The sequence below is a fragment of the Rissa tridactyla genome, chromosome 1 (assembly GCF_028500815.1).
Source record: "Rissa tridactyla isolate bRisTri1 chromosome 1, bRisTri1.patW.cur.20221130, whole genome shotgun sequence".
Taxonomy (NCBI): Eukaryota; Metazoa; Chordata; class Aves; order Charadriiformes; family Laridae; genus Rissa; species Rissa tridactyla.
This window is the reverse complement of record NC_071466.1, coordinates 180428535-180450782: the sequence shown is the minus strand read 5'-3', so window position 1 is coordinate 180450782 and position 22248 is coordinate 180428535. Positions and strand designations below refer to the sequence as shown.

The following is a 22248-nucleotide window of genomic DNA, read 5'->3' as shown; positions in this document are numbered from 1 at the left end:
AAGTTTTCTAGCATTGCCACAGTTCATGGCATAGTATCAGTATTCTAAACAGATCTATGAAAGCTAGCAATTAAGGTGAAGAATTGAAATTGATCTCCAGATCTAGTGGGAAATTGATCTCCAGGTCTAGTGGGAAAGAAACCAAATAACTTGTAGATGTTGCAGTCTGCATTGCACTCCCTTTTGTGTTCTGTTCTGAAATTTATTTCTACTTTTCTTCATTTTGTTCTTTACAGCTTCAATTATGAAAAAGAATGTTGTCATTTCAAAGAAAGTTATGGCTAAGAAATGAAGTGAAATGACTGGGTAGCACACCCCCACTGTCAGTACCACTCAGGCTAGGCTACAGATTCAAAAGTTTGCATGGAGGTGCACTTTGACCCAAAAAAAGCAATAGGCTGACTACAGTCCTCCTGGGCTGGCCATGGTTGCACACTGACTTCATGGGTAGGAACTGCAGTAATGCTGATCCACGTTGAGGCAATCCCTACCTAGAAAGGTACAGGACAGAGAGAAGAGGAAGAAAGACTGACTCTCAATAGAATGCAAGGTCCAAGAACAATTTAACCATAGAACCAATGACAGAAACATAGAACAGCCCAGGTTGGAAGAGAACTCCAAAGATCATTTGGTCCAACCTTTCACAGGAAAGGGAGCCTAGAAGAAATTATTGAGCACCCCATCCAATTGCATCTTGAAAGCCTCCAGTGATGGAGGCTCTACCACATCCCTGGGGAAGTTGCTCCAGCGAATGATGGTTCTCACTGTAAAAGATTTCTTTCTTATATTGAGAAGAAACCTCTCCCGATACAACTTGTATCCATTGTCCCTTGTCTTTTTCCACATGGCTCCTTGTGAAGAGAGAGCCTCCGTCCCCTTTATGGCCACCCTGTAAGTGGCTTTAGAATCCTGTGATGAGGTCCCCCCCAAACAGTCCCTTCTCCAGGGAGAAAAGCCTGAACTCCCTCAGTCTTTCCTCACAGGGCAGGTTCTCCAGCCCTTTGATCATCTTTGTGCCCCCACCACTTTGGGCCCTCTCAGTCTGTCTACATCTTTCTTGAATTGTGGGTACCATAACTGGACACAGTAGTCCAGATGCAGCCTGTGTGCACCAAGTGGGATGACGATGTCTTTATCTTGGCTAGTAATGCTCCTGCAGATGCAGCCCAGGATCTAATTTGCCTTTGTTACTGCAGCAGCACACTGCTGACTCATGTTCAGCTTCTTGTCCACCAGAACCTCCAGGTCCCTTTCTGCAAGGCTGGTCCCCAGCCACACAGGTCCTAGCCTGTACTATGCTCTTTGATTATTCCATCCCAGATGCAGAACTTTGCATTTGTCTTTGTTAAATTTCATACTGTTCTTGCTAGCCCTCTCTTCCAACCTGTCCAGGTCTCCTTCAAGATGGCTCGACCTTCTGACTTGTCCACCTCGCCACCCAGTTTGGTGTCATCAGCAAGTGTGGAGACAGTGCTTTCAATCCCATCATCCAGATCATTTATGAAGATGTTGAACAGTGTAGAGTCCAGTATCGATCCCTGGGGCATCCTACTTGTGGCAGGCTGCCAGCCTGGGTAAGAAACATTGATGACCACCCTCCGAATACAGCCTGTTAGTCAGTTTCCTACCTATCTCACAGGCCACCTACCCAATCTGCATCTTGCCCATTTGTCCAGGAGAGGGCTGTGGAAAACAGTGTCAAAAAAAGTTTACTCTGGCTCCAGACCTGACTGAATACCTGTCTGAATAGTACAGCACTGAACATAGCTCAGACAAAGCTTGCTCTGACACTGGCTAGAAAATTAAGTTTTCAGATGTCTAAATCCAAGCCTCAGATATGAATGTGCTTGGATGTATCTATGTTACCTATAAAATGCATAAAGCTAGATTATGGAAAAAGATAACATGGCATTATACCAAATCAAAGTAATGACCTCAAAAAATATACTCTTGATATTTGATACAAGCCACAACAATTTACTACTTTTTGTATTTCATATCCCCTTCTTTAAAACTTACTAATTTTTACTCTTACTTATCCCATGTTTGGCAACAAACTATGGTTCAAGTGGCATATTATCAGGCTGAACTGCACATTACCCAGAAAAATGCATCCCTAAACTGTAGGCAAAGCCACCTTAATAGTAAGAAAAGAAGATAAAGGTGTTAGAGAAAGTGCAAACAACGTAAAAGCTTCATCATTATTCTTCAGATTGTTATTGACTACTGATATTTCAGCAGTCCAGAGAACTCTCCCTATCAGGGCTTCATTCTACCGTGCTCCACACAAACTTTTAAAATATGTGCTTCTGACCCCCAAAGCATACAATCAAAAGCACTGCAAAATAAGAAGGGTGACCAGACAGACAAGGTTTTGTTCAATGAGAACATAAGAGGGTGGTGGCTATGTCTTAGTCATAGCTTGTGTCAACCCTGCTCAATTCCAGTATAAACAGAAGAGCTTCAGCCTAGGTTCTATGATGAGAACACCAAGTAACAGTCGTAAAATAAACACACCAGCTGATTTTATAACAGCTTCCACTGCAAGAGCAACCACTACCATAATTATGGTTTGACAGAAGAAAGAGAAACAATGCAAATAACTAGCATCTGCATTACTTATACAAAGTATTGTGGAGAAACAGGATGGCATGAGAGTCACTCCTTGATAAATTCTTCAGTAGATATACCACAATTCCCACATAATCTCTCATATGCTCTTTAATCTACTTTAACTATGCATACTAATATTGGAAACATTTCCCTAACTGCATTTGGCAACATATTCTTCTAGGTCTTGGGATATTCCATCCTTACTGGCTACCTGTAATACTACTGTAGATCTAGGCTAATTAATACCATGCAAGACACTAAAGCATCTTTACAGTTTTCTTTTTGTTGCAGAACTATGCGAGCCTATCTTCCCAGCTGCATCTGACACCTATTTTCTGAGCCAAAAGTCATACTATGCTTATTACTATACAAACTTCCTTATCTTACAGGAAGAAAGACATTAAGAAATCAATCCTGGCTTTATGACTTCCAACTTTTATATCACATTTATGGTAAATCTCTTTCCATGCTAACATAAACCACTCTTTGGCTTTTAAGTTTTGTGATCTGTACTTGCATTTACTGCAAAGCTCAGTACTGTCAGTGTGTAACACAGTAGTACAACTGCCGCCTATGTGCACACACTCTTAAGGTATTTGTGAAAAGGGACAGAAAATGGAAATACAAAGACATTAAATACCTATGTAACTTAGTATTGTACTCACAAGCTTCCACGTGAAAACAAAATGTTAGTTTCTTCGTAACAGTGGAGCAACACACTGTCTTCTGGCAAAACACTACTACAGCTAATGAAGGACTTCAGGAGCAATCCCCTTTCACTAAGAAAGCGCCAGCAGCATCCTTGCCCTGTGGTACTCTGATCTGCCATCACCAATTCAAGCTGGAAAAATCTAAAGCTATTTTGGAACTTGTCTTCTGCAAGAGGACTGCCCAATAGCACACACGGCTCAATTCAGATTCTAACAGAATTTGAGTTACCAACACATTATTTATATAGTCAGAAGCATTTAATCAGAATGACTGATGTAGTAGCATTGCAGAAGTCGCTTTACAAATATGAACAAATATGCAAGTTCAATCTAGCCAGACTGCTGAATAAAGCACCCTCCAGATCATGGTAAGTAATATGAATGCATCATTTGAGGATATAAATTTTGTGAATTATCAGCCAAAAAAAGGCAGCTGTCTGCTCAGAAAACAGACACTCTAATTCTCTAGTTTATACTCAGAACAACCTACATACCCTAAGCTTGGATCAGACAGACATCTATATGAAAAACTGTAGTACATCAGATTCTTTTATGAGTTTATCCTCACTTTCAGTATACCATGTTCTCATGGTCCACTGAGACAGAAAGGATTATCTAAAGAGCCATCCTGTGTTACCATTAGTATTGAACAAAGTTGGTATCCCAAGAAAAGCTAGGACACTTTAAATATAAGAAAGCCTTTGAGGTGTTTTGAAGGATTAAAAAGATACAGATCAATCACATATGTTAACCAGGCCTATCTGGCAATATTCAGCATGCTGCATAGGTAAGCAGAGCAAAAAAGCCCAAGGTAACATTAGACTGTAGGTCTACCATGGCCACCCCCCAGCCCCAAACTGATAGCACTTCTTATTTGGAAGGAGGGGAGGGAGAGGGGGAGGTATTACGACTTGCTTTGTTTCCCCAAGTATTCTGGTTAATGGAGAGACTGTAAAAAAAAGATCATACTTAGTAAGAACTACTCTAATCACACTGTTCTTAATAAGTTATTGGAATGAGTAAAAATCATTGATAAGGAAGCAAATGCTCGTTTGAGGATAACGGCAAGAGACACCAATTGGTACAGTACCAGTGCAGCATTTTTTAATTTTATTTCAAAGTGTTGGGACTATCCTGTGCTCTGTATTTCTACTTGTCAATTTTCCGAGTGCTAATACAAACAGTCCCATCTCAGCCAATTTGTAGTATTTCTTGAGATACAAAGGACCAGAATGTTTCAGCAACAGAGGTACTACCACTGACACAGTTACTATGCTGGGGCCACTGCTTAATTTAACACTTACGGTCTTTTCCCATGTATTCCCTCTGACTGGCTTAAGGTTACCTCTCTCTCTCTAAAGGCAAAAAATGAAAGCACCTATCTACTTCCAGAGATGATACCAGCCAATTCACTTTAGAGTCAGTACCTCATAAGCAGAACTGTAAGAACAACCAGTGACTCTCTTAAAAAACCCTAGTTACTGTTTATTTGTAACCAAAGCACTTGAGAAGGGAAGTGGGTCAAAACTGTTCAGGGTTTTATATGTTTGCTTGTCTCCCTAAAGGTTTACAAATCTTTGGTTGATTGGGACATCCATAGCTGCTTTAGACACTTTCACAGGACTTGTATCTTATGAGAACCACAACCCTTTCTTTCCTACATATATGTGACTCATCGCACAGTAAGATTTCCTGTTCTCATAATCAAGCTGAGCACGCTCTTCATACACAAAAAGATGAACAACTGCCAAACCAGAGCAGTCTCTACAACAGCACCTTGTAGTCTATTTGAACACAAATTAAGAAATAAAAATAAATTTAAAAAATCCAAACAAAAAACAACCCAGAAGGGAATACTATTTTTAAATTAATATAAACTAACCTTTAGTATTGCTCACTGAGAAGAAGAGAACACCACAGACACATAGAATTAACCTAACAGGCTTTCCCCACTATTACACGGAATCATGGAATTTTCAGAGTTGGAAGGGACCTCTAGGGATCTAGTCCAACTCCCCTGCTAAAGCAGGATTGCCTAAAGCACATCACTCAGGACTGCATCCAGGCGGGTCTTGAAAGTCTCCAGAGAAGAGGACTCCACAGCCTCCCTGGGCAGCCTGTTCCAGTGCTCTGTCACCCTCACTGTAAAGAAGTTTTTTCTTATATTTGATCAGAACTTCCTATGTTCCAGCTTGTACCCGTTACCCCTTGTCCTGTTACTGGGAACCACCGAAAAGAGTCTGGCTCCATCCACCTTAAACCCACCCTTTAGATACTTGTTAACATTAATAAGGTCTCCCCTCAGCCTTCTCTTCTCCAGGCTAAAGAGTCCCAGCTCTCTCGGCCTTTCCTCATAAGGGAGGTGCTCCAGTCCCTCAGTCATCTTTGTTGCCCTGCGCTGGACTCTCTCCAGTAGTTCCCTGTCTCTCTTGAACTGAGGAGCCCAGAACTGGACACAGTATTCCAGTTGTGGCCTCACCAGTGCAGAGTAGAGGGGGAGAATGACCTCCCTTGACCTGCTGGCCACACTCTTCCCTATGCAGCCCACAATTCCATTGGTTAGTTTACACTAACTCGTTTCACGTTCACTCCCAGAAACCAAAAAGACTATTTTTCCTTTGCACCAACTCTTGATTCTATTACCACAGGGTTTTTAAACTTAGTTCTGAAAAATGTGTGCTTTATTTCCTGAGAAAGGTGTGAAACTGGTATGTATCTAGCAATTTTCAGAAAAGCTATTGTATACATAAAAGAAAGAAATATTACCCGTTCATAGTAGTACCACTGGATCATCATGAGCAGAATCATTGCTTATAAACACAGCCAGGCACAAGGAGGGGGATGGTTTGTTTTTAAGTGCAATTTATCCAGATTCAACAGTTTTGTTTGGCCTACCCTTTTACCACCAGAGGCAAAGGAGGCCAAAACTATTCCTGCTACTGAAGGAAAGACAGGAAGTAGAAAACCAGGAGGAAACTACAGGTTATTGCTCCTACATGGCTGAGGAGTTACTGGTGCACTTTGAGGGTTTCAGTGCATTGAAGTGCCTCATCAAGAGACTTGTTACGCATATTCTGTAAGCACCTTTGGCACATCCCAAACGTTATGTTTGCTCCAAGAATAGGAAGCTCCAAACAGTATCCATCTCAACACTGGCAAGCAGAGTCCTACAAATTCAGATAGACAGTGAGCAGCTTCCCCACCCCACCTCCCTTTTTTTTTTTTTTTTTTAAATTGGCTGGAGGGGAAAAAATTAAAAAATGCAAGATAGATTAACATTTTAAAAAGAATTCAATCCTTATCATCATCACCTGGTTTAGTTAACAACCTACATTAGTTTGCCCAGTTGCTTCCAGATTCTCTCTCAAAATGGGTAACAAAACATCTCCTTCAAAACAGCAGTTACTGCCTTTTAGGAAAGGCAACATGTACTACAAGGAACTAAAATTCAGGCAGTGTTGCTACCTACAGACAGAGTAACTCAGTCCTTTATCTCTTTCAGAAACATGTTCTGGTGGCCTTTGTTCCTCTGGAATTTTGAGATCAGCCTAATGCAATTGTGCAAAGCAAGCTTTGTACTTTAACCTACTTTAGGTCCACTATGATGAGTAAATACAGTTTGTTAGAAACAGCCAGGTTGCACATTGCTAGAATTGCATACTGGGGAAGTATTCTGTGTCTAGACCTTTCTCTAGCTATTCTTGGAAAAAAGAATACTGGACCAGACTGGAGTTTTGAGCTGACACGGCAGGACTATATTTCTTACTGAGAGCACAGTTTGCTTTTATTTTAGCTTTAGGATAAGTGTTACTTTTGCAGATCTGCTCAAGCTCTGCTTAAACATCCCAGGTAACTGCAAGACCCACAGATGGAGAACACATTGGCTAGGAACAAATAGGAAATGTAATTCAACTGTCCTAAATCCGCTGTGAGCTCAGCATATTACATAGCAGCTACAGTCATTTATTTAAGTAACTCCAACTGCCATGAACTGACCTTTCCCATAACAACATTAAGCCCTGACATCAAGCTACAGAATCATCTGCTTAGAAGCATCCTCTAACCTTTTCTTCACATCTGAGCCACTGCGTGGATTGTAAGAATTACTGTGCAACAGTTTACAGGGAGGATAATCTCTCAGCTGGGAGGGGAAGAGAGCTAGTCAGCACTATGCATTATTTGTTTCCATATGCAGTAGCTACCTAATTTATAAAAAGTTATGAAAGTAGAACTAGCAATCACATGCACATCCACCTTTCATTCCAAGAAAAAAACCCAGCCTCAAAAAAAAAAAAAAAGTAGATCTCTCTTCTATGCAAAATAATGCATGGAACAACTGCCTAAGGAACAAATGCTTCAGGGTTAGAAGTCACATCTTGCCTACGAACTAATTAATGTATTACGAGTAAGTCTCCATTTGTACTTATGTGAACTAGCTGAACACAATATGCCATACCATAGCTACATACAGTAAAGCTTTAATTAGGCAGCCCTCACAATCAGCAACATTGGTAGCTCTGAGGATCTACAGCCAGAGGTCCTAGGCAGAAAGGCCATCCAGAAGGGATGCAAGGTGCGCTGCTCTCCTCCTTTTGTGGGACGTGAATAAAAAGCTACTCAAAACACTTTTCTACTAAAAAGCCTCATCCTCTGAAGTGGGGTAGGAGGGATGTGTTACTGTACTGTCCTCGAGTAAGAGGAAAATGCAGACAGACTGACACTCTGGGTAAGACACGGGCATAGGGCAAGAGCTTTATTTCTTTTTCAGTCAGCCTGCGATTAGAATTTGTTTAAAAATTAACAACATCGTACTGAAAGGGCAATTCAACCTACATCACTGATCATTAACATCAATATTCACACAGTTTTCCCTATTCCTAGGGAAATATAGGCCCTGTAGCACAACCCAGAGACCAGCAAATGTAGGCTGTGACAAGCTAATAAAGAGACCTAATCTGGTAGAAGACCCTTAATTGAAGGCCATCTCTTGATTAATGGTTATGTTTTCTCTTTTTCTTTATTGGAGAATCTCTCTCTTTTTGTGCTACTCTACATCAACTGAAAAACAGCAGTCTGAGGAAGTGAATACTTATTTAGGACCAGTGTAAGTCAACACTGAGTTACATATAAAAAGTAACTTGAAGTAAGAGTACAGGTTTAATTTGCCCTTTGCAATCAGCAGACCATGAATTAAATTGTCAGTACAGTTATGAGCTACACAAAGGATCACAAGCCATGTTTCAAGATCATACCTCTTATTTACATGGCTAAATATTTATGTACAACACTCCAAAAACCAGAATCCTACAAGAAGTAAGGGGAAAAAGTCCAAGTAATTTGTCTGTCCATTCTGCACTGTTCTTAGTATCCTGAGCTCTGTGGTTTTGTGCCTTTTTTTTTTTTTTAAACCATCTTCTACAGACATACTTTCTCAACACCAGCTAAAGGATGTGGAGATCGACAAGAATCAAACTGCACCCACCAGCTGCAATTGCTCATTCTACGTTACACAAGCTCCACGGCATTGCTAACTTCACTGGTGTGAATCACAATACCCAGTTGCCCATTCTGTCTACTTCTAAACAAACACGGAAAGCTGCAAAGTCCTGCTGAGTGAAAACAGGATGGCTGCAGGCTTAACACCTTTACTGCTCCAAATAAAAGTTTGACAAATATGCTGCAACCATACAACTACAAAGCAAAGGGTAGAGAGGAGGCAGGAGAGCAGTGATTCATCCCACAACACTGGTTTTAAATAAATGCTGCTCACAAGAACAGTGGACTATTTCTAAATAGATCAGATCTTCCCATTTCAAAGCTACAACATAAAGATTCCAGTACTAGATAGCAGGTTTTATACAAGAAGTGTATGATCTATGTTGCTAAAATAGGCTCCTTTCAAACAACTGTTTGAAAAATCTTTTTTTTTTTTTTAGGCTGGGACAGGCATCTCTGATATGGCAGGTTTCACAGAAAAAAAAACCTTCGCACAAGATTTTCTGCAAGAACTGTATTTAAGTTTAATTTGTGTGTGTATGCATGTATGCAAAGAAAACTGCACAACACATACAAATAGATACACACACTTTCATCATTATTTTTAGGTGTAGGAGATAGCATAGAAGGCAACACAAAGATGATTGACCAATTCACAGCAAGCATGAAGAAGAAAAGGTTTAAGCAAATTATTTTACTTTCACTGCAAGAGGATAGGAACACGCTCAAAGCCAGTGACTGCATCTCTAAGAGTAACGTCTTAACTTATCAATCTCTTAAACATCTGATGCTGACAAAACTACATACTTTTTATAAAATATTTGTGTAAAAAGCACAGCCGTACTGACAGGAAAGCAATGTTAAGTCATGTTATCATCAGGCAGAATCCTTATATTTGGTTATTGGAAGACTGATTGCACACAAACTACCTGTGTCACATTACAGTACTCAAACTACTATTGCAGAAGGTAGACGTGCTATGGCTTTTCTGTATAAGTGGACACAAGTATTCACATTTAAACTAATTCTGGTAACTAAATTGCTAGAGGATGCAGTCATATGAAACTACATTTCAACATTTAAAAACTTTTTAGCTTTAGTTAGAACAAATGGACTTAGAAGTTAAAGCTTATGCAGTGAGTTCTAATTAAGCACATGGTTTCATGGTTTAAAGCAAAGCTCAGTTGGAAGCTGAAGATTTTTAAAAATACTTCTTGGTTTCAAAGTCACAGTTTAGCCTTGTCTAGATAAACCCTGAAGGAGCCAGTCCTCCTCCTCCTCTCTTTCCCCCCCCCCCCCCTTCCCATCACAGTGACTCACATAATATACTGGAAATAGCGTTTACAAGGCTGTTAAGATCAAGCCCATCCATGAACTCAAACACCCTTTCAATAATAAAATTAACATATAAACCCACCTGGAATCTTATTAACATATATTTATATGCTACAAGTACTGACAAAGACTAGAATAAAGATGGTTATGAAGGAAGAGACGAAAAGGAGCTAGTGGAACCAAAGGGGGAAAAAATTCAGAAGAGAAGCAGGCAAGAATGGGTAAGAGTTTAACTATCATGGTAAGTTTTAGAATGCCCTTTTTAAAATTAAACTCTGGACTGAAGCCAAGTGACTTTAGGGTACTTTACATGAGGCCCTCAGAGTGGGAAATGTCTCATTCATTCTTGTTTCTAAAATTGAACATTGAAAATCTCAATGCTTATATTATCTACACATGCCAAGCTTGCATGATGAGCCTGTATTTCACAGTACTAAAGAAATTTGTGGGGTGGGAGATGAGGAGGAGGGAAGGGAAGATGTTATCAAGGACTGGAGACAGGAGAGCCATCTGCACCAGTAATTCAAATGAAACAAACAGAAGGTACCTCTTCTACACAAACATCCATCACATCATGTAACCACAGAAAAAAATAGTTTCAACATTTTCTTTAAAGACATCACATTCTCTGTGGATTTTCCTCTAGACAATTTGTTTATTTTCAAGACAAAAAGAAGTCTATCACCTTTTTTTCCCTTCCTTTCTTCTTTTTAAATACACTGGTACTCACGTTTAGTTTGTACAAACATTTAATAATGGGTAACACTGAGAAACTTACCTCAAGATACACTGGGCCATGTATAGCCTTCTCATTCTATTTTTGTACAGTGACAGGACCCCTGAAACTAACCTGATAAGAATTCCAGTAGAGTACAAACGTTTTATGGATGCATATTTCAGTTTTGTTTTCTCCAGCAGTAAAGCTTGTTTTCTAGTACTTTAAACAAAGTAAAAACATTCAGAATATAAGTGTTTCTCACGTAAATTCAATACAATTTTCAGTGCATTTTACTTTTGATGGTAGTAACCCAAGCCCCTTCCATACTGTACCACAAGAAATGTCTGAAAATAAGTTCCTAGTTTTCCTCAGACAGACATAATTTTTCAGCTACATAGCCAAACTATCAAGATATAGACAAGTACAATATTGCATCATATTGTTAAATACTTTCACTGGAGTGCAATAAACCTGAAAAATTAGCACTCCCTTGTTCAATAGCCTCCTATAAATACCTAAAAGTATCAATCACGCCGTATCAGAACAGTCACGAGATTTAAACTGATCCCTGGCATACCTTGGGCACACATTCCACTGATGTTTATGCAGAATGATGTCAGGGACAGGTTAACTGCCTAGGTTCTCTATTAACCTTATTACCAGGCAAGCACACACTTCCCATTGCACTGCTGAATCCTAAAATGTAATGAGCTCTTTTGCTGAAGTCACAGCTGCTTATCAGATGGAAACCTGGGCACACACCACTCCCTTCTGTTTTCCAAGGGGGGAAACACATGAATGCAGGAAGGAGACATAATGAGCTTCAACTGGCACCTCCACTGAGCCACTGAGAAACCTGGCCTGCTGGGAGCCCTGCTGAGTGCACCTTCCCTGTAGTACACAGTATCCTCTATGCGCACAGCCATGCGGAAGTTCTGCGTGAACTTTAAAAACAAAACCAAATCAACCAACCACACACACTCTCCGTGCTTCAGTTTTCCTCTTTATAGAGCAGGGGTAGCAGAATGAGATTTTTTTTTTTTTTTGGTGGACTAGTGAAAGTTAGCAAAGATAATGGATGGAATGTGACAGTTCAAGGGCAACAGCGAGAACAACTGAATAGCAAGCAGCAGAATAGGATGATTAAACCACGTAGTTCTCACCTAAAAAGGCTTTCAGGACAGCTTTTTTCCAAGAAGCTATTTCTCAAAATTTCTAATGAAACCACAATAAAATCTGGTCATTTTGTTTTGCTTTTTGTCTCTCCAATGATAGAAACTGCCAAAGAGATGTTAATCTATAAGTCAACTTTGAAGCTCTTCACTAGGTAAAGACAGAGGTACTTTAACCATACACAACTTTTTGCTCAGTGAGCAGGATCTGGCTTAAGGATGATGTTTACAACTGTTCCAATTTGACTGGAATTCTAAAAATGCAGATTGGCCTCCAGAACAGCTTGATCTAAAACAAGCTGTAATTGACATGCTATCACTTTATCTGAATCCAGAGTGTATCTGAAAAGAGTTTTTAAAGAGTGCAGATCTACTACAAAAGCCATTCAGCTCTTTACCTTTGTTCTCCTAGTAAGTTCATCAGGTCTATCTATTAGAATCCTTAAGTCTGCTTCCCACCACCCCACCACCTTAATTTTCTTTTCAAAGAATAACAACAAACAGCATGGTATCTTGAACAATGAAAAGCCACAGATCATACACATACATCAAATATTTTCTTTTTGATAACGCGCACGGCAAGATTTACTTGATGAAGAGTCAGTCTGTTTTTCACTGGGGTGGCACTGGGCAGGAGAGGTTAATACGATTACACTAGGTCCCATTCTCCAGACTGACACAGCTCTGCAGCCTCCTCTATTATTATAGAGCACACATACTGTACTGAGGTTGGATATTGTGCATATTAGAAAGTGGAGCTCCTGCCAAAGATCTTTTACAAGCTTATTCAACAACACATCTGAAACAATATAAAAGAATCAAGGTATTTTCTGGGCCATCATACATCTCTGCCTACCTGCTTATAAGACCGTATCAGGTCTCACACAAACATACAAATCACCTTCAAATCTCGAGGGATTTGTGGTTACCTACTAAATTAAACCAAACACATAACACTCAGTTTTGTCAGCCAGTGGGCTACATCTTTTTAAGTGCCCTTCTCCCTCCTTTAAGGGTAATAGCCTAGGAGATGAGATGCATAATTAAATATCAGACCTGGAGACTAAACAGGCCATTGCCAATCTAGAACATGTTCTTCCCAGTAATCTGTCAGAGGGGTGGTTAATTTACATATGGCAACGTAAAACCACCACAAAAGAGACTGGGCATCTTTTAGTTTGTTTTCCAGTGAGACACTTGGTACTGGTTCTGTTGTGTAAACTGCTGTCATAGTCTACATACATCAAATAAATACTCTTTGTAAGTCTCACCTCAAATTTATCCATGGCAAGTCATACTTGACTACTTACCTTTTATGCAGAAATGACTGGCTTAGTGGGAGAGAAGAAAACACTCTATTTCTTTAGCCCTGACCTTAGCAAAGCTTTCAACAGAATCACAGAATCAGTTAGAAGGGACCTCTGGAGGTCACCTGCTGTGTCATCCATGTGTTGTGTTGTGTCATGTCATGTCCGTTCCCCACCCTGGCTCAAGCAGGGACACCTACAGCCAGTTACCCAGGACTGCGTCCAGATGGAATTTGAATATCTCCAAGGATGGAGCTTCCACAACCTCCCTGAGCAGCCTGTTCCTACACTCACTCATCCTCACAGTATCTTTGTAAACAAGCTGGAAACATATGGGTTAGACGAATAGACTACAGCAAGGTCAGAAGCTGGCTGGAGTCAGCAATTGGTGGTTGAAGTGACGGCAGGTTATTAGCAGCATTCCTCAAGGGTCAGTACCGAAGCTGATAACTGTTTAACATCTTTATCAGGGCCAGGGCTGCCATTCAGAGGGGCCTTGACAAGTTGAAGGAATTTCTTGACAGAGAACTCATGAATTTTGACAAAGGCAAATGCAAAGTCCTGCACCTGGGAATTAAAGAACCTCATATTGGGATTATCAGACCAAGAAGATAACCCCATGCTTGTACAGGCTGCAGATTGGCTAGGTTGCAGCTCCACAACCTAGGGGTTGCAGAGTGTGGGAGGAATGTCCAGGTGGAAAAGATAAATGTGAGTCAGTAGTGTGCCCTTGCAGCACAAAAGGCAACCTGCATACCAGGCTGCATCAGCAATAACATAAAACAGCAGCTTGAGGGAAATTATTATTGCCCTTCACTCAGCATTAGTAAAGCTACAACTAGAGTACCGTGTCCAGCTATGGGTTCCCTAGCACAAGAGAGGCAATACCACGCTGGAGGAAGTCCAGCAGAGTGCCATCAAGATGATTAGAAGGCACACTACATCTGAGGAGAGGCTGTGGGAGGTCAGTTTGTTTAGCATGGAGGATGATACAGCTGCAACCTTCCACTACCTAAAGGGAGATTAATGGAGAAGAGAGAGGCGCACAGCAAAAGGACAGGTAACAACTGACAGCAAGGAAATTCTACTCAGATGCAAGAAGACACGTTTCCACAACAAAGATAGCTGAGCACTGGATCGACTACCCAGAGACCCTGTAGAGCCTCCACTCTTGCAGATATTCAAAACTTGGGTGGAGAGGCCCCAAGCATCATAATCTAACTTTCAAGTTAGCCCTGCTTTGAAGAGGGGCTCAAACTAGATGGCCTCCAGACCTATATTACTTATCTGCCTGGAGCATGTGAGGCTTCTGACATGAAGAGTGTTTGGATATTTCTGTTAAAGAACTATATGCAATCTCTTCCTGAAGAGGTGATACACAGTACCTATAATTTTCCACATTTGGGCTTCTAAGAGTGGATTCTATACCCTTGCAGAGCACCATGTCTACACATGCCAACCAAACATCAAGCCTTTACTTCACATTCATCATAATCCCAGTTGAGATGGCAGTATATAATACCAGATCATTAGATAAAATTAGAGTAAAACCCAGATTAAAGAATAACACAGGAACAACAGCCACTCACAATAACAGTAAAGTTGTGTCTGGTGGCTTCATAGCCACCACTCTGATTCATAGGATTTTGTATTCCTCATCAACAATTTCCATGTCAGGATCCACATCAGGACTGCCAACAGCTTAACAGAAAACTTACTACATCCCATTGATCTCACTTTTATATAATTTAAATTCATTTCTGTTTCTCATCATCAATAAATACACTTTGTTATCACAATTTAGCTATTTGGTAGTGGGACAACACTGGTACAGTATCCATACAAATAAGCCCACATGCATGTGCATACACACATTCTTGGTTTTGTCAGCTTATCTAAGAAAGAGAAACAGAACTTCAGCCCATTGACCAAAACTGAAACTTCATTTTCACAAAAACTATATAACCACTGTCTTCCTAAGACTTTCTTTTGGTATGGGGGGGGAGGAAGGGAGAAGAGAGAGGAAGAGAGAGTTCCATCCTCTGCTATATTTCAGGGGACTTTAAAGGCACGTTTCTTAACAGAAGTAGAAATCTCTTAACGTTGAGAAAAAAATAAAAGAATAGAGAAGCACTGAACATTTTTCATTGCCATTCTGCTTTATATAGCACTGAGAAAGTTTCCACTGCCCACCTATTCCATTCAGAGGAATACTGCAGGCACACAGGACATACAAAAGGCATAACTGATCACCTTTTTGTGAATCATGATGCATAGCTGGCAGAACAAGGGAGAGGCCATGTAATTGTCTTTTCTGACACAGTTTGGCAAACAGAAGGAAATACACTAAAATCTGAATAAAGTTTCAGTGCATTGCTCAGTCACAATCAAGAGATGATGCACTTCCAGTTTTCATTCTAATGGAACTCAGACAAGTTGAACACTTCATGTCATCAACCTTCAGATGGCTAGATACGTAAAACACAAAATTTCAATCTCTCAGGTTGGATGAAAGGTTTTGTCCTATCTGCGCAAAGATAAGCCATCGGAGTTCATGCCAGAAAAGTAAGAATCTAGTCCTATCATTAAAATGTTAGCTAAGTCCCCTCAAGGTAGGAAAATGAAGATGCAGATAATTGGTAGTTTGTACTGGAGGGAACTGTACTTAAAGGGACTAGCCTTCTCTTGCTTAGATGAATAACATAATCCAATATGATTGTACCTTTGATGAAACCAAGAACACAAATAATTTTAAGATTCCTTATCTAGTTTGACTCTTTCCACAATGAGACTTGCTAAGGAAATGAGTGCAGACATGCACAGAGACAAGATCACATATCCACAGCGACATGACAGCTGTTTGATACCTCACTGAAACAGAACCCTCTTTTCAACTAAGAGTCACGTCCCAGACAAATACAAGTATACTAAAAAAATTTTGAAGGCAAACATGGTAACACAAGGAAGGAGGCACGAACAGAAACTAGTAGCATTCTTCATGATTATCTACCTAGAAGGACGTAGGTTTTGGGGGGTTTTTTCCCACAAGCATAGATTTGATAATAGATGCTACAACTGTCTACTTCCTTCCAGTGGTATGAAACGGGATTAGAAGAACAGATGATGTTTCTAAAGAATGAACTTCTCTATCTAGTTTTATATCTCTTATCAAAGCAATTGCATTTTCTGAAATCTACTTAAGATCTTTCTGTTGAAAACTAGACAGATGTACACTGAAGTATTTATATGCTAATAAACACTAAACTTTCTAATCTCTTTAAACAAATTAAAAACTCCCTTGTTTTTTTCCTATACGTTTATTGTAAGAAAGTACCAATCAGAGAGAGATAAATTCAAATACGCCCAGGAAGGTGATTCTTGATTTCTGTGTATTTTCCTGTAGGGTTTGAGACCGAAATCCCATTCTTCATTTAAAACGCAAGACTTTGTATCCGTATGGAATTTGAAATCCTTTTTCTTGTCAGCCCTGATTTACTGGAAAAATAGGTAAAGCCAGAAGAAGAAGATATTTTTAACATACCCACAAGTTAGGAAACACATGCTCCTATTACAGCCCCACCTAGAAGGGGCACTTGGCAAACAGGGTACCAAAAAGGTCTTTAAAGACAGCCCTTTTTCTGAAATTGCCACTCAGGAGTTTTCCAATTCTCAAAAAAATTGAATAAAAATAGGTGTCGGGAGAACTTCTGCCCTAGCTGAAGCGCCATACGTGTCATCAGAGTTTGTTATTCACGCTGAAGCAAGAGGAAGAGGAAACTTCGCAGAGATTTAAGCAGAGAGCAGCCCCACCGCCAGCGAAAACGCCACCGCAGCCACCTTTTCCCACGCTGGTCCCAATTTCAACAAAACAGAAAGTTTTTAGCTCCCCCCGCCCCCGCCATCTCCCCCCTCACCTTCCACCGAGCGCCCGATGCTGTGCAAGTGTGTGAGGGAGGGGTAGGTGGCATGGATCCCCTTCAGGTACGCCTCCAGCTCCTCAGCGTGGTGGTACTTGAAATCCAGCGAGGCCGCCACAGAAATCAGGCAGAGGATGCCAACCACCTCCTAGAAAGAAACAGATGAAGCAAACGACGGCGGGGACCGGCGGGCTTGCCGCTGCCCCGGCTCTGCCGCCGCCGAATGGCGGCGGCAGAGCCGGGGCAGCGGCAAGCCCGCCCAGGGAGCCTTCCCGCCTCAGCCCGTCTCCCCTCAGAGGGAGCAGGTGCCTTCCCCCTGCTCCTACCCCCCGCATGGTGCCGCCGCTCTTCCACAACTGGAGCTCCGACGGCGGGCGGGGGCCGCCATCCCCCGTCGCCCGGCCTCGCCCTTGCCCCTGACTGACGCGGGCTTCATCCACTCAGGTCCCCCCGGCCCGCCCATGGGGCAGAGGGGACACACGGACACCCCTCCTCCCCTTCTCCCCTCCCTCCTTCCCGCCTCACCTCGGCGCCTCACGGCTCCTGTTGGCGCGGCGGCGCAGCCCTCTCCAGTGTCTTCGGCAGCCCCCCGGGGTGAAACCCACCCTCCTCTTCCTCCCTCCTCCTCGGCTGAAGGGAGGGAAAGGGTCGGAGCAGGCGGCTGGTGGCCGGCTTCGTGTCGTCGCGGCCCCCGCAGGCTGGCTCGGCTGCGGGGCGGTGTCCTGAGGAGGCAGCGCGGGCCACCTTTTGCTGGTTTTACCTCATTTTTTCATCCCGGAGGGGGTGAGAAGTGTCTGGAGGGGAAAAAAAAAAAAAAGCGGGGGGCGGGGGGAAGAAGGATTGTTTAAAAAATACTAATTTTTCTTTTTTTTTTTTAATGGGAGGTGTGACAGCTGCCCGACTCCGGCTGACATGTACCGTTCATACATGTACATACACACATACTTGGTTGACTGCCAGCTGAATACCAGCCAGCAGTGTGCCCAGGTGGCCAAGAAGGCCAACAGCATCCTGGCCTGTATCAGGAACAGTGTGGCCAGCAGGACTAGGGAAGTGATCATCCCCCTGGTGAGGCCCCACCTCAAATACTGTGTTCAGTTTTGGGCCCCTCACCACAAGAAAGACATTGAGGTGCTGGAGTGTGCCCAGAGAAGGGCAATGAAGCTGGTGAGGGGTCTGGAGAACAAGCCTTACAAGGAGCAGCTGAGGGAGCTGGGGTTGTTTGGCCTGGAGAAAAGGAGGCTGAGGGGAGACCTTATCACTCTCTACAGCTACCTGAAAGGAGGGTGTAGCGAGGTGGGGGTTGGTCTCTTCTCCCAAGTAACAGGCGATAGAACAAGAGGAAATGGCCTCGAGTTGCACCAGGGGAGGTTTAGATTGGGTATTAGGAAAAATTTCTTCACGGAAAGGGTTGTCAAGCTTTGGAAGAGGCTGCCCAGAGAAGCGGTGGAATTGCCGACCCTGGAGGTATTGAAAAGACAGGTAGACATGTTGCTGAGGGACAAGCAACAGTGGTGGTTTTGTCAGCGTTCAGTTGATGGTTGGACTTGATGATCTTAAAGGTCCCTTCCAACCTAGACAATTCTATGGTTCTATACCACTGCTCTTCCTCAGCAGCTGTGTGGGCCTGGGGCCAGACACAAATCTGCTGCGAGAAGAGGGACTCTTGAAGGAATTTAGCTGCTCAAATCTAACAAAATCTCTGCCTAGCAGGTTTGATTTTTGTTGAGTTTTTTTTTATTGTTAGATTAGTTTTTAATAGGCTTGTATTCACTCACTGAAAGGACTGGATTATATCTACAGAATTAAATGCTTTTCTTGGTTTTGCACTAACCACATTGCCTTGGGGATATCCTAGTCTTGGGATTCACCACAAAGAATTTTTCATCACCTTTCTAAGGTGATGAATTGTGATTGTCTAAAGACAATAGTCTTTAAGGTTGAAAAAGACTAAGAGAAAAAGTCTAAGAAAAAAAGTGAGGCTGGCCTCCAGCAACAAAAATTAGGATAGCATCTACATTTATTTTAAAATATGAACATGGATCTAGCTGAGTGCTAGAATACAACTATTTGTAAATTCTGCATAATTTTTCTGAGAAAGAAAAATGGCAATTTTCATTGTAAACAGCAGCGGGATTTCATCCACCTTCGTCTGAAGTTTGCTATACTAGTCAATGTCAGAAAAAGGATATTGAATGAAATGAACGTATGAGCCAATCCCAAATAATGAGTCCTGCATTCCAAACAGAAGACGCTGTATTTAATAAAAAGTTCTTGTTAAATAAAAAGTTACTGTTAAATTAAAAGCTACTTTTTTTTTTACCCCAAAGCTTTAAGAAAAAACCGCAAACTATATTTTAATGCAAGTGCCTGTAGTATCCCAATGTACCAGAAGCATATACATCTAAAAATGTTGGTAAGATGTCTACATTCAGACCCCTCAAGCATTCTTAGTTCATGGGAGAGACTTCCATATCACACATGATGTATGACAAGGGCTGTATTCAACATACAAGGCTACTTGGTTAAAAGAGGTATATAATATTAGACTTCTGTAGAACACTGTTCCTTCTAGCATGGCATTCTGGGGGAGGGGACAGCCCCAGAGCCTTTCTCCCATACTCCGACCCCACCATATTTTAACCCGTATAACTTGACAAGACCTTCTTTCACCTATCAGAAAAGAAAATCATTGCAAGACCTAAATATGGATGTCTCTTACCTTCTTTGTTAAACAAATGTTAATAGTTTGTTACAGTTACTTGTGTTTGCTACGTGGAATGGTACAGAAACTGTGGGGTTACACTGCAAATGTGTCTCCAGGGAAGCAAGAAGAAGGAGTCAAGGACATGAGCTTCACATTTGAATTTGTGAGGCTTGAAAAAAACCAACCAAACATATATATACATATATTCTCCTTGAAAGATCATCTGCAGACACCATTTGAGAAAGCAGGGAAGAAAACATACTCAGGTGGTAATCCAACATGCCCATACTTGGAAACTGTCCCAAGATAATCACATGAAATCAGAGAACTATGACTCCGAGACAGAGTAGGGTGTTGGCGACATGGTAAAAATGACAGAAGGCTGTAAAAACCTAAACTCAGTGAAACAACCAAAACGACCTTTGATACTAGGTAATCACACAGCATTATCTCCTTTGGAAATTGCGCCATCCTTTAATGTAACCAACATAGTCACGGTTAAATGAGAGCATTACTGTATTTAGGAACGTTCAAAATGATAGTTTGTTTCCATGCCAGGTGCTTGCAAGTTAAGACGAGTCAGGTTGTTTGGCAATATTTGAGTTACATGTGACAGAATCAAATTAATTATTTTTTTTTTTCTTTTCCCAGCTTGCACAAAACTCAAAGATACCCATTGCTCTTGAATCCCTTTTCAGAAGGTCGATTTAATCCAACCTGGGCAAGTAGTATTCTGGTATATGCGGTTGTGGGTAAAAGTCAGTACCAAAGACCAAATCCTGTATAAAATTAAGTCAGCAATAAATCTCCCATTGGCATGAGTATTTCAAAATCGAAGACTATGTGTCTGCAACAGATTGCAGTTAACTGTTCTCGGCACTGCAGTGGACAACGACCCCTATGGGGAAGGGAGGTAAACAGAAAAGTCCTGCTGTAAATAGCATTAACCGTTCTCCTCTCAGTGACATTCAGTTTCGTCCATTCAAAACTATTCAAAAAGTGACTATTAAAGCTAGCACCTTTTTGCAGGGTGGCTTTTGCAGAGAAAAAAAAATAAATGCAAATTTTGTCGTGAAATTCTCACCCGCGGATCTCAGCAGAGTTGCTTGAGAATACGTCGGGGTGGTGTAAGGCTGTGAGCAGCTGTGTTGCCCTCTAGCGACAGGTGAAGAAAATTTTGTCACAAGCAACAGCTACGAAAAATTCTTCATGCAATAGCTAGGTAGCTCCGTAAGACTGATGCCTCACAAACACACAGTTAGGCTAGGTATCAGCAGTACAATGACCTTCTGGACGCTTTTGTGATTCCGGAGAGCCATTCATAGAGCCGATCTTGGAATTTGAAATTTTACTCAGTGTTTTGTCGTCTTTTGTGCAGGATTTCTGCACTTGCCAAAGATTACTAAGAAAAAATGAGTGTCCCACGTTGTAAGTGAAGCTTCAAAATATTTTTGTCAAGAAATACAAAGATGTCACTAACAAGGATTAAATTTTTTAAGGATCACCACTGCTGTTAAAGCTTTCTCATTTGAAATCATGTCCTAGGCATACGGACTACAGCTTCATGTTCTTTGCACCGATGTAACACCAAGGACCCGACAATCAGATTTCTGGCATGGGAAAAACACAGGATAAAGGCTTTCTCAGGTGAGATGGACCAGACAAGTGAGTTCAGTACAAGTAATGACACAGACACATGAATTTGATAGGACAGCACAGTCCTGAATTAGCATAAACCCAGATACCAATCACCTGAATTAACTGCAATGAAGCCATTCTGGCGTATAATACCCACACTGATGAATTAACAGGCTGATATTAGTATGGCGAAAGATATATTCCCTGCACGAAAGAACACAAAAGCACCAGAAATTGCTCAAGCATTCACCAGCTTATTAGTTGTCTCTACCGCACTGGCAATTCTCAGCTGAGGCTTGCATACTTGCTTCATAAATCTCCTCCCCTCTATCCCAGCACAAGGATTACCCCTGGAGAAGAAAGGGATGCCCTGCTGTGTCTGGTAATCTGCAATTAGAAAATGATCCCGAGGGGGACTGTCAGCAGCTGGTGCAGTTTAGAGCTGTCCAGACAAGCACTAAATTAGCTGGAGAATCTGGAACCACAACTAGCTGCCTGACAACCCTCTCACCCATCCCATCTCACAAATGGCAAAATCTGCATAGAGCAGAGATTGAGAGCTACCGTATGACAGCACGTTGTCATGTGCTACGGTGGAACAGGTCCGTTCTGCTCTGCAGGGGGTTGAAGCATGG

The 22248-nt window shown here is 41.6% G+C and overlaps 1 protein-coding gene across 2 annotated transcripts in view; it reads right to left on the bottom strand.

Annotated features, from left to right (window-relative positions):
- Positions 1 to 17698, bottom strand: part of CPM (carboxypeptidase M) — a 36358-nt gene extending 18660 nt beyond the window's left edge. Inside the window, exons 1-2 of one of the 2 annotated variants that reach the window (XM_054197429.1) lie at positions 17595 to 17698; positions 17266 to 17416 (exon numbers count right to left, since the gene is read on the bottom strand). In XM_054197429.1, the coding sequence (XP_054053404.1) occupies positions 17266 to 17319 (54 nt within the window). In that variant the 5' untranslated portion in view covers positions 17320 to 17416; positions 17595 to 17698. The remainder of the gene's footprint in view (positions 1 to 17265; positions 17417 to 17594) is intronic. The other variant, XM_054197422.1, reaches the window with a different exon arrangement.
- Positions 17699 to 22248: the final 4550 nt, after the last annotated feature.